Genomic DNA, 12,891 nt, shown 5'->3' with positions numbered 1-12,891 from the left:
TCTGTCATATGTGCAGTAATTCTTTTAAAATCATTTTAAGAATAGTATTTTTGTACAGATAATCATGTGATATTTTCAGCACGGTCACGAGTGACAGTAACATGTTTAATCATTAAATAAACTAATCTGTCTCTCTGTCAGGTAAAATGTAAGACATATTAGTCTGGTACACAGGCGAGGAGACAATAGACCGCTGAATGGATGTCTATGGAGAAGATGCTTCAGTGCGCTGAATAAACTGCTTTTGTGAGGAAACGGCTCATCACTTAAGAACCGGCCGCCTTTCGGCTCATCTTTAACATGTTTTACATTAAACAATACTTTTGGATTTAACTAATCGAATGAAGTATGTGTGGAGTTTACAACGATAAAACTGCTGTTTTCAAAGTGTCACTGACAATTTTGCGACAGGTAGGTGTCAGTTTACGGGTCTCCCCATTCGTTTGTATAGTGTCCGCAAATGGTGACTTACTGACGTAACACGGTAGTTGACCGTTACGCACTTTTATGATAGAGCCGCGGAGGTGGTGATCTCGCTTAGAGGATCTCTAGGTGTGGTCTCCAGTTTCAAGGTAAGAGAAAGAGAGAGTCTGTCAGGATAAAGTGAAAGTAGCTTACAATGGTCACAAAGTAAAACTTTCGTTTTGTCTGGTTGTTTTCCTAACTTTAATCATAAATATGATTAAACGTGTCGGGATTTTCAGTATAGGAGGAGAAATAAGAAGAAAAAAACAAAAACAGATGTAACAGTGTGTGACTCTTCCGGGTGCTGAAGTTATTTGCACTATTCCGAATTTTAGTCTTTAGTTTTAATGGCTGTCATATATATTATTACATAGTTAGTAAAAGAGAATATGAATAATCTTTATGTATGTTTTATTTTTTCTTTCCCACAGAAGAAAAGTCATAGTAAATATTTTTTTTTAATTTTGGGGTTAACTAGTTAATAACTATTAATTTATTAACATATTGTGTATATAAGCTAGACAATTTCAAATAAATTATAGGCTGTATTATTGCAGATATGTTTCTTAAATATACTGTATATCCAGATAGTACACGTACATCTCCAAAATGTCTTATTAATAACACTCTTAAACTTATAATCTTATTTGATTGATTTGATTGGAAAGCATCCCAATCTTATTAACATTCTGCTAAACATCTTAAAAAGATCAGATTTACAAACATTCTAAATCCTAAACATCTCAAAGACATCTGATGAATGTCTTACTGACGTATTTGAGCAAACAACGTAAAACAAATCAGCGTAAATCAAATAGACGTCTGGGTGATGTACGTGTGCTATAATGGGCTGTTTCCTCTCTGTATTTTTTATAGCTATAAGTATCAATGCAGACAGTGTTCTCTTAAACTCCTCCAGGTGCTGCAATGACGACTGAAAGAGAAACCACGTAATTCTGTCTCAAAATCTGAGGCTGAAACTAGACTCACAACTGCATTATGGCTGATCATCCTGACCGGCTGTGTGATCCTGTATCTCACCAGTCATCCATAGTTGCCTACAGTGGAGGCATCGCCAACGTACCTCAAGTAATTGGTTGCCATGTGATAGGATCAGTGAACTTCAACATTGCAACACATGTGCACGCTTCAGGTGAGGAGTTTTTGGTGTTGTCTTAATTTTATTCTCTAGAAAAACAAGCACATAACGTTCCTAAAGATAATCTAGCATGCAAAACAGGAGTGGCTACCACCCAGATAGCACACGAACATCTCCAAGACGTCTGTTTAAGAGCGTTTAATGTGGAAAGCATCGAATTTGAATTAACATCTGCTAAACATCACATTTATGTATTTTTGGCATGGAGAGGCATTTTGACCATTAGGGTGGGCAGTAGGTTCTATCATGGAGAAATGCCATCTTGCTCCACTAGTGTGAATGACTAGAATGACACTAAACTTCACTTTATCCACTCAACTCACTGTGTGATTTCAATCTAGTGTTTAGACATCTAACCTACTTGCGTTTGTGTCTTACCAGAAAACAACAAGCAAGCCCAATGTACAGATTCATCTGAGGATAAGGCTACTAATGCCGGTTAGTATTTTTGTTAAATTAGTCTGTTCTCCTGAGTTAGGTCATACCCATATAACCCTTTATTTATTTATGTTTTTCAGTACAAAGCAACATCCAGCAACTCAGTGAGATACTGAAATTCAGTTTGAAGGGGAAGTTTCAGAGAATCTTCGAAGGACTTGCGAAACGGGGAAACCAGACTCTCTTGAACAGGATTTACACAGAACTTTACATCATAGAAGGAGAGAGGGATGGGGTGAATGAAGAACATGAGGTTTGGCAGATTGATACTGCGATGAAGACACAACTGCACAAAGACACTCCAATCAACTGCAATGACATCTTTAAACCTGAAGCAGGATGTGAGGAGAAGAGAAAAGACCAAATAAAGACTGTTCTTACTAAAGGCATCGCTGGAATTGGGAAAACAGTCTCTGTGCAGAAGTTTATTCTTGACTGGGCCGAGGGAAAAGCCAATCAGGATGTAGATTTCATGTTTGTGCTTCCATTTCGAGAGCTGAACTTGATTAAAGATGAGCAGTACAGTCTTCACAAACTTCTGCTGGTCTTCCACCATGATTTAAAAAAGATGGAAAGTGTGGAGATTTATGAGAAAGGTAAAGTTGTATTTATATTTGATGGTCTGGATGAAAGTCAGCTCAACATGTATTTTGACAAAGAAAGAAGGGTCTCTGATGTGACTAAAATAGCAAAGGTGGAGGACCTGATCATCAATCTCATAAAAGGAACTCTTCTTCCATCTGCTCTGTTGTGGGTCACCTCTCGACCAGCTGCTGAAGACAAGATTCCACCAGATTTCCTGCATCGTGTGACAGAAATACGTGGTTTCACTGACCCTCAGAAGGAGGAATATTTCAGGAAGAGAATCAGTGATGAGCATCAAGCCAGCAGAATCATCTCACACATTAGAAAAGCAAGAAGCCTCCACATTATGTGCCACATACCAGTCTTCTGCTGGATAACAGCAATAGTTTTGGAGAAAATGCTGAAAAACGGAAATGAACAAATCTCCTCTTCTCTGACTGAAATGTACACCCGCTTCCTTCTTATCCAGATCAATGAAAACAAGAGAAAATATTTTGGAATCAGACAAATAGATACACGGAAACTGTCCGACTCAGATGTAGAGCTTGTTCTTAAACTCGGCAATCTTGCTTTTGAAAAGCTGAAGGAGGGTGCTCTTGTGTTTTCTGAGGAGGAGCTGAGAAAGTTTGGCATTGATGTGAATGAGACGTCAGAGTGGCCAGGGATTTGCACACATATACTCAAAGAGGAAGATCCGATGTTTCCAGTGAGCAAATACAGCTTTGTGCACCTCAGCTTTCAAGAGTATCTTGCAGCTCTGTACGTGTTCTGCTCATTTGTTATGAAGAAAAACAATCCACTTGAGCCCCTCCAAAAGAAAGCAGCTAGAAGATTGGCTGTTTATTATGATTACAGTGATGATGAATACAATCCTCATTCTGATTCTGATCACGAGAATGATGGCTATGCAACTGTCAACCCAAGGAGAGCTTCTGTAAAAGAGGAAGAAACCTTGCATGACTTCCAGAAATGCGCCATCGATTTAGCATTGAAGAGCCCACGTGGACATCTGGATCTTTTTCTGCGGTTCCTTCTTGGTCTCTCCTCTGACCATTGTCAGATGTTGCTGAGGTGCTTTCAACTGACAGAGAACAGTGTTCTGGATGATATTCAAAAGACAATTCTCTACATCAAGACCAAGCTCAGAGACGACGACAACCGGAGTGCTCCACCTGCAGAGCGATGCATAAACCTTCTTTTCTGTCTGTTGGAGCTGGGCGATCAGTCCATGATAGAGGAGATTCAAAGTTTTCACAACTCTGAGCGACAAATGAGACAGAAGCTGACAGTGGGGCAGTGCTCCGCTCTGGCCTACATAATACAGATGTCAGAGGAGGTTCTGGATGAGCTAGACCTTAGCAAATACAACACGTCAGATGAGGGTCGATTGAGGCTAGTACCAGCTGTGAACAACTGCAGAAAAGCCAAGTAAGTACAGTTCACTGTGAGTAGTATAGACTTTTGGGTTGTTTTCTCAATTTCTCTTGATAACCGACATACACTACCTGGACAAAAGTATGTGGACATTCATAAACCATACACGTGTGCTTGTTGTGCATTTAAAGGATCATTAACATCTTTTTAAGATCTTTTTAAATCTTAATTTTTTTTAAATCAATCTACACTCCACACGCCAAAATGACAAAGCAGATTTTTGATAACAATGCAAATTTATTAGTTATAGTTTATTAAGTTATGAGTAGCTGGTAGCTTTGGGAACCTACAGTTTTATCATAGCTTAAACAACACTCCCTGGTAATAAGGGAGTGTCCACATACTTTTGGCCATCTACTTTATAAAAGAGTTACTTTTACATTTGTAGTCACATTTGTTGTTCGATTAAGATTGTAGTTGATGGGATCATTTAAATCACATGTTCAAAATGTTTTCTTATGTACAAAATCCAGAAAGTTATGCTATCGCTTTTTAAATTTACAGATTATCAGCGTGCATTCTTAATAAGAATTGCTATGAGACAATAGCCTCTGCGCTTCTAACATCTAACTCAGTCTTGCAAGAACTGGAGGTCAGCTGGCAGGGTCTGAAAGACCTATCACCTCTCATCCCTGGACTGGGGAGTTCCTTTTGCAGACTGCAGACTGTGGACTTCAGTCACACTAACCTGGAGAAAACAGGAGCTTTTCTTCTGCGTGCTGCTCTGTTGGGCCCTCACATTCAACCCCATACCTTGAGGTAGCACTTCAAGGGATGATGCAACTAAAAATAAAAATTCTGTCATAATTTACTCACCCTTATGTTGCTCCAAACCTGTATGACTTTCTTCCGTGGAACACAATAGGAGATGTGAACCAGAATGTTCATGCTGCTGTTTTCCATATGTCCAGTGATCATGGGCTGTCAAGCTAAAATAAAAAAGCCATAAATAAGTTTTTATAAAAGTAGTTCATATTAATTTTGTTAGCCATAGAAAAGTTTATGTCATAAACGGATCGAAAAGTCATGAATTTCAGTAAATTATGACAGAGATTTCATTTTGGGGTAAACTTTCTCCCTTAATTTCTTAACCAAAAATATAAATTCTGGAGAAGTAAAAATAAAGATGATTTCTTCTGTAACTTTTTCTTTTCAGACTCTTTGCATGCAGTCTCAAAGATGATTGTGCTGATGTTCTGGCTTTGGCCCTTGAGCTGTCTGAATCGAGACTGATGGAGCTCAATCTCGGCTACAATAACTTCACTCCAGTTGCAGTTGAAAGAGTCTGTCAGGGGATCTTGTGTCCTAGTTGTGAGCTGATGAAATTCAGGTGAAGTTGTTTCATTCAAGCTTAAGTTACAGATGGATTTAACAAAAATGTTTACAACAGTTCTAAAAACCTTGAAGGAGTATTAATAATAGATATGTTTTTGTCCTTTTTCAGCCTATCTGGCTGCCAGGTTAGTATGGATTCTTGCAAAATGTTGGCTTCAGCTCTAAAAGACTCGTTTCTGACCAAGCTGGATCTGACGAAAAGCTTGTTAGGAGATCAAGGAGTGAAGCTGCTCTCTGCTGGACTGATGAGTCCTCACTGTCAGCTGAACATCCTTAGGTAGTTGTGAGTAAAAAGAGGATCATGGCAAATAATCATTTTGTCTCTTTCTCCATCTGCTCACTTCACGTCCTTTCATCATTTTCAGTCTCAGAGAATGTGCACTCTCAGGAACCTCATGTCTTTATCTGGCAGTGGCATTGAGCTCTTTCTCTGTCCTAAGAGAGCTGGACCTGAGTAACAATGACTTGCAAGATTCAGGAGTGAAGCTGCTCTCTGCTGGTTTGCAAAATTCTATTATCAAACGTCTGGGGTAAGAAAACAAAACATTGATTTTAGTAATTAATAATAGCTACAGTACTTGTTTTGTTTAATTATTTTTTTAAAATGTTTTGTTAATTTAAAATGTAATGTTCATAGTATGATATCACGGCATCACTGTCTGGTTTGTAGTCTATCTGGCTGTAGGGTGACAGAGGATGGCTGTTGTTATGTGGCTTCAGCTCTGAGTTCCAACCCTTCACACCTGATAGAACTGGACTTCAGCTACAATCACCCAGGAGTATTAGGAGTCAAACTGCTTTATGAGAGACTCAACGATCCAAACTGCAGTCTGGAGATTCTAAAGTAAAGTTCTAAAATGCTATTCACCCCAATATTTCCATTATTGCAAAAATACATGTCATGTTTGGCCTCTTTTTATGATTTCAAACATAATTTGTTCATGAAGCTTCATAAACACTTTTCTGTGCATTTTCAAACTCACATGTGTCAATTGTTTTGATTGTTTTCAAACTACAAACAATAATATAGCTGTAAGCAGCAATGATCAAGGCCAAGCCTAACATTCACGAAGCACAATGCAAAGAGCTCCATTAAAACAGGGGCACAATGGTAAGACTAGTTGAGGTGGCATTCGAACACCCAACCTTTTTAACCTCAATCTAAAGGTTTATCCACTGCACCACACAATTCACAAGGCTAAATGACACCAAGTTGAGAGTACAAAGCAATTGCTGAGAAAGTGTTGTTGTTACAGCTCAACACAACAGGAAGACTTAAAGGTGAACAGAGCTAAAAAAAAAATGTAACACTTTTTTGCATAAATGAGTCAGCAAATCTTTTGAACCATAGTCAATTGCAAATTGTGTTGCACAATGATAATCACTCGTAAAACAAGCAATCTGTTTAATGCCTCAAAATGAAGCCTGCAACATTTTTTATGAAAGCCAAAAGATGCACTCCGTAATAATTTGGTCATAATTATTTTTGTGTTTATATTTATTTTCTGCCAGAAGTGTTTATTTTCATTATGCTTTATTACTTGTGCATTATTTTCTTTGTTTCATTACTTTGGAAAGATCTTGAGTTTCTTGAGGAATGTTTATAATAATAATAATAATAATATATTGGTCAACAACATGTCAGTCTGAAATGTGGCATTATGTGAAATTTAGCATTATGGTAAGAATGATTTAAAACTACGTCATTTTTATTTTTTACTTGGACTGTTGTCAAGTTCAAAATAAAGAGAAAATTATACAAGAGGAAGTATTTGGAAGTATTTAATTCACTGAACGGATTAACCAAAAATATGGTTATTTAATATATTAACCCATTTTTATTTATTTTCTGATTTATTTATTTTTTACTATATCGTGATTTAAAATGATTTGTGTCATGATATAAGATTTTGATCATATCGTCTACCACTTATTCTGAGGTCATATGCCAAATTTGATAAATTTCCAATGTAAAAGATGCTACAACAAAATATGCTTGAACCTGATTATTGCTGTTTGCAAAATATTTCAGTCTATTTTTAAGATTTAATGAATACAACTTTTATAGAGTACCCAATTCAGTTTGACTGATTTTTTTTTTTAAACTTTTGAAATGCATAAATCTTAAAAATTGGCTGAAATATTTTATGGATGTACAATATTTGAAATATGTCTGCTTATGGCTTTTAAATCCCTTTTTGTAAAACCTCCATCTGGGAGATACGACCAAGAAAATCTACCTCATGGAAATTAACAGATGTGTTATTGGTGAAATAGTGTTGCAATTCTTATTTTTCCAAGAGACCATTTGGAATAATTTCTTGTGATCTGTCTCATCTCATTGTGTAAATCTCTCTTTTCTTCAGACTGGATCATGATGGACCTTCTCGAATAAGACGAGGTTTTTGGAAATGTGAGGAATTATCTGCTCATTATAACATTTAACGCATTGCTTGGCTTCATTGTGCATGATTTTGTGTGTTTTATGTTGCAGACTACCAAGAGCTCAACCTATGGGACACACACCCTGATCTGACTCTGTCTCCAGACAGTAAAGGAGTGGTTAGATTACCGAAGATCTACTTCCCATTCTTTGATGAAGATGAGAAACCAGCCTCCTGGATTGAAGCATCCTGCCATGAAAAGTTTTCAGAAGGTCGTTTTTACTGGCAGGTTGACTGGAATGGTATGGTAACTATTGGGGTGAAATTCAAACAACCATTCTTAAGTTTTACCAGAAAGAGTCTTATACTTGTCTGCACCAAAGACATATACTGTGCATATCAATCGAACAAGTTTGTTTCACAATCCATCTCAGTCGGTAAAATGCCTAATACCAAGACAATAGGAGTGCTTCTGGACTGTGGAGAAGGAACTCTCTCATTCTACAGCATCTTCTCTCATGGCTCAAGTCATCTTTTCACATTTCACACTTCATTCACTGAGCCAGTGTCTCCCTTCTTCCAGTTCAATGTGGATGATGTGGAAACTCGCCCTCCGTCTGTGATCATACACACACTAGTGCCAAGTTCTGTTATACAGACACAGATAATGATGGCATCAACTATTATGGATGCACTTGAATACCCTTACAGTATAATTCAGTTATTTAAGTAGTTAATATACCACAATTCAGTTATTTTACCACAAGTGTGGTAAATTGGACCCAGTAGAACAGCAGTGCTGAAAACTGAAGAGCTGCTGAATCCAAATCACCACACTTGAAAATCACATGATTAATTAAAATAATGAATTAAGAGAGAAACATGCCTTAGAGGAAAATGTCTTAATTCTTGGCATTCAGTCGATTCATTTTAGCATGATCAAATGCATTTTTTCTTGCTGAAAATCAGATTATTTAGAGCAATGTAACCTCAAATTCATTTTATTGGCATTTAATGTAACTTTCTTAAAATGACCTGGTGTTTTGTTTTTTTACATGTAGCATCACATTTGAATGCAGCTTTAGTCTCATTTCCAGTGTCATTAACTCTCAGTACTGAAATGTATCTGTTATGGTTGCAATTATGCGCTGTATATTTTGGCTATTTTATATTAAATATCTCACTTTTTTTTTTTACAGCAAACTTTTCTCCCATGCTGTTATTTAATCCTAGAAAAATCACCTTACATGTAACGAGGCCTGAGTCATGTAATACTCGCATGAATTAGACCTACAAACCAGTCTCCAAAAAAACGACTGACTGACTATTGATTCATATATTAAACAAAGAAAAGCAAAACATATACAAACAGAATCAATACTTTACCCCCACTATCCCCCCTCCCCAACTGACCCCCTACAACACCACAGTGGTCACACATGATTATAGACAAAAAAAATCTTCCATCCCCTTAAAACTATTTGTCTGGCAATCATGATGCTGGTTAGGACCCAATTTTCTATGTGCTTATTCTCTATATTTATGACCGCCCCATCGCCTAAAATGCAGAGTCTGGGCCAAAATGAAGTTTGAGTGCCCAATACATCACACATAAAACTCCAAACACCAAAATTCTTGGATCTTAACACACCCCCAAAAACATGGTTGCGTCTCCATCTTCTGATTGGCATCGCCAGCAGGTGGGCGTGTCTTTAAGACCAATTCTATACAATCTAGAGGGGGTCCAATAGAATCGATGTAAAATCTTGAATTGCATCAGGCGCACCCTTGAATCTCCAGATACAGACCTGATGTTTTTAAGAATCCTATCCCACACCCCCTCCTCCAATTCCAAGTTTAAATCTTTCTCACATAATCTCTTGAGAAGTTGAAGCTCCGCCCCCAGACTCTGGAAAAGGTCATGAAGCATCAGTGTGTTACTCCCTGATAATTCAAAAGCAGTAATCACCTCTCCCAGAGTATCTGCTGCTTTAGGGGGGTGTATGCTACTCCCAAAAATAATACAGAGCAGGTGGAGCAGCTGTAAATACCTGAAGAACTGAGATCTGGGAATCCCAAAACGTTGAACCATATTCTCAGAAGATCTCAACACTCCAGTCTCCTATAGGTCACCGAGTGTAGTAACCCCCCTCACAATCCACTCTGTCCAGCAGAAAGGGGAATTATTAACACATAATTTTGGGTTCAGCCATCTGCTCGAGGCAACATTTAAATAAATGTCAGAATTAAACACTCTGGACACTTTTGAGTGTAAATGTGAGATAACGGGGTGTAACTTAACTTCTCCGGTTAGTTTGATAGAAAGGCTTTGCAATGGTGAAATTGGGGCAAGAACTTCCTGTTCAATACAAAACCAGGGAGGAGCTCTCTCAGGTGGAAGTGACCAATGAGCCAAATATCTGAGACCGAATGCATAATAATAAAACTAAATCTTGGGTAGATCTAGCCCACCTTTATCAATCAGCCTATGCAGTTTATTGTAATCTGGGACACTTGCCATTCCAAATGAAGGACTTCACTATGATATCAAATTGCTTGAAATAAGAGAGGGGGACATCTACAGGGAGAAATTGTAGCAGATAGTTTTGGAATACAATTAATTTAAAATTATAAATGTAATGAAGCCCACCTGTCCACATCGCTTGAAAAACTATTTATTAAAAGGGTCAAAATTAACTAACTAAATCACACAAATTTGCTGGGAATAAAATACCCAAATACTTAATGCCCTGTTTGGGCCAATGGAAGGCACCTGGCTGAAAAGAAGTTGCTGGGCAGTTCCCTGTCAGAGCCAAAACTTTGTATTTAGACCAATTGACTTTGCATCCAGAAAAGGAATCAATAATTCTGTGGAGGTAAGGCAAAGATCTAGTGGGTTTCTTTTGTGATTTACAGCATAATCATATATCTCGAAAAACAACTCACTTCTAAATCTTTTGTAGTCATTTTTGTATAACTTTAGTATAAATACATGTTAATTTGGATTCATGTGTTGTTTTTTTCTACATTCGCACTATAGGTAAATTTAAAAATATCACTGTCCTGGTCACAAAAGCTAAGTTTGTGGGGAATAATAGTGATTTTCTATACTTTTGAGGCATAAGCAATTAGAGAATAACACTTACTACCCAGGAACTTCTTGGTTACTGATGTAACCACTGTTCCCTGATGGAGGGAATGAGACATTGTATCGATGTAGTGACACTAGGGGTTCACCCTTGAGAGCCCCAATCATCTTTTGCTTTATTCAGAAAAGGCCAGTGAAAATTGGCAAGTGGAATTTGCATGCCGCTCTCCACCACAGACATACGGGTATAAAGGAGATGGCGTGCACCACTCATTCAGATTTGTGCTGAGCCAAGAGAGAGTCCCGCCAAGTCAGTGGTCGGTTCAGCGCCGTGACAGGAGGGAAACAACATCTCGTTCCCTCCATCAGGGAACAGAGGTTACATCAGTAACCAAGACTGTCTGTCACTCACTCAACATTGTGTCGATATAATGACACTAGGGGTTCCTATACGAAACTTCGCAGGCATTGAGCCGTGTCACGATGCACGGAGGAGCGGACATGGGCAAGCTGCTGTGTGCCTCACAGCGAGTGCTCGACCACGTCATGACCTTCCAGCGAGTTAGGCAAGGCATCACCCTGGTTCTGTTAAGGGTGGGAGGAGGTACTTATCCGAGGAGGCTACAGGCGGTGGCCTTTACTGATTTTCTGTTTTAAGCAATTTCCCACCAAGCACTTGCTAGAATAGTGCCGGGGAAGTGCTCTTCCCTCTCCTGGAGAGAGAGCACTATGGAGACCACATCCTGTGGCAACAGTGGCCGAGGCAGAGCAAAGTCTGTTCCAGGTGAACCCTGTGTTTTTCCCTTGACAGTGGAAACACATCATAGGGGATTACAGAGTGGGAATCACCACGTATAGAGCACTGAGCCAAGTATGCAGGCTCACTTGAAAAGGGGCATACCTGTATGGGCCTGGGTTTGCCAGCAAGTAGTGCTCTTTAAGAAATTAAAGAGGCATCCAGTGTTCACCAGTTGTGGGGAACTGTTTTGGACAAGATAGAGCACATTATCACCTTGAAAGGGGAAAGGCGCAAATGGGAGCGATACACCCGACCGGCTACCCGGCCTACCGGTCGTTACCCCGTAACACTCAGGTCAAGACCGGCTCTATGCGCAGGTTGTAGGACCTAGCAAAAGTATTGGATGTAGCCCAACTCGCTGCTCTGCATATGTCTGTTAGAGTGGCGCCCCTCGCGAGTGTCCAGGAGTGTCCCTCATTATGAGCTATACCGCCCGAGGGTGGGAGCTCAGAAGATCCGTCCGCTTCCAAAAGCAGAAGCCCACCCTCCGATGCTGCGACTGATAACTCATCCTCGTCACGAGCCCCAAACGAGACATTAAATCCACCCTGAGGCGGTCTGACTGCATTGCTTGTGAACTCTACCAGGCAGAACAAGCGTGCTGGAGGGTGGGAGGACCGCGGGGACTGAGCAGGCAGAAACGCTCCCATATCCACATCGTCCGTGGTGCTCGCCGACCCCACCATCTGAGTTTCAACCTAGGACGGACTGGGTTGGGAAGCAGTCGCGGTGGCTCTCGGCTTTACAAAGAAGGAAGAGAGCTGTGACCGGAACATTCTCATGGGCATGCTCTCACAGTGAGAACATGACCCCTCCACAAAAGCTGCCTCGGCTGCTGGCGACCCAAGCACTCGAGACCATCCAGTGGGGAGAGATAGCGGCCACACACAGTAGCACTTCTGATTTAATGTCTTAAGGAAAACAAATGATGAGGCCAAAATATTAAAAGCCATGGATGAATATTTACAGAATAATCCATTATTTTGTAGTGGCGCCAAATTTACAATTTTCACATTCGATACTGGAGCGAAACTACAGGTAAAAAAAATAAGAAATGTGTCAGCGTCATTATTTTATTTTTTACACAGAGATAGGCAGATCTATTACTAAAATCTGTTTACTTTAGCACCCCCTGGAATGAGTCAAAGGGGGAGGGGGGGGGAGGGGCTACAACTCCAGAAGTCGTGAAGATATCTTAATATCC

General features: G+C 39.4%; 1 protein-coding gene across 2 annotated transcripts; it reads left to right on the top strand.

Annotated features, from left to right (window-relative positions):
• Nucleotides 1-517: 517 nt before the first annotated feature.
• Nucleotides 518-9,148, top strand: LOC127643400 (NACHT, LRR and PYD domains-containing protein 3-like). 2 transcript variants are annotated; one of them, XM_052126095.1, is made up of 11 exons: nucleotides 518-572; nucleotides 1,385-1,618; nucleotides 2,006-2,062; nucleotides 2,143-4,075; nucleotides 4,586-4,840; nucleotides 5,238-5,411; nucleotides 5,526-5,693; nucleotides 5,782-5,946; nucleotides 6,087-6,260; nucleotides 7,783-7,829; nucleotides 7,911-9,148. In XM_052126095.1, the coding sequence occupies exons 2-11, from the start codon at nucleotides 1,465-1,467 to the stop codon at nucleotides 8,531-8,533; spliced, it is 3,750 nt and encodes a 1,249-aa protein (XP_051982055.1). In that variant the 5' UTR covers nucleotides 518-572; nucleotides 1,385-1,464; the 3' UTR covers nucleotides 8,534-9,148. The 2 variants fall into 2 exon arrangements, with proteins under 2 accessions (XP_051982055.1, XP_051982056.1); XM_052126096.1 differs by lacking the exon at nucleotides 518-572 and adding an exon at nucleotides 599-909.
• Nucleotides 9,149-12,891: the final 3,743 nt, after the last annotated feature.

The sequence above is a fragment of the Xyrauchen texanus genome, chromosome 5 (assembly GCF_025860055.1).
Source record: "Xyrauchen texanus isolate HMW12.3.18 chromosome 5, RBS_HiC_50CHRs, whole genome shotgun sequence".
Classification (NCBI taxonomy): domain Eukaryota; kingdom Metazoa; phylum Chordata; class Actinopteri; order Cypriniformes; family Catostomidae; genus Xyrauchen; species Xyrauchen texanus.
This window is presented reverse-complemented; position numbering and strand designations above follow the sequence as displayed.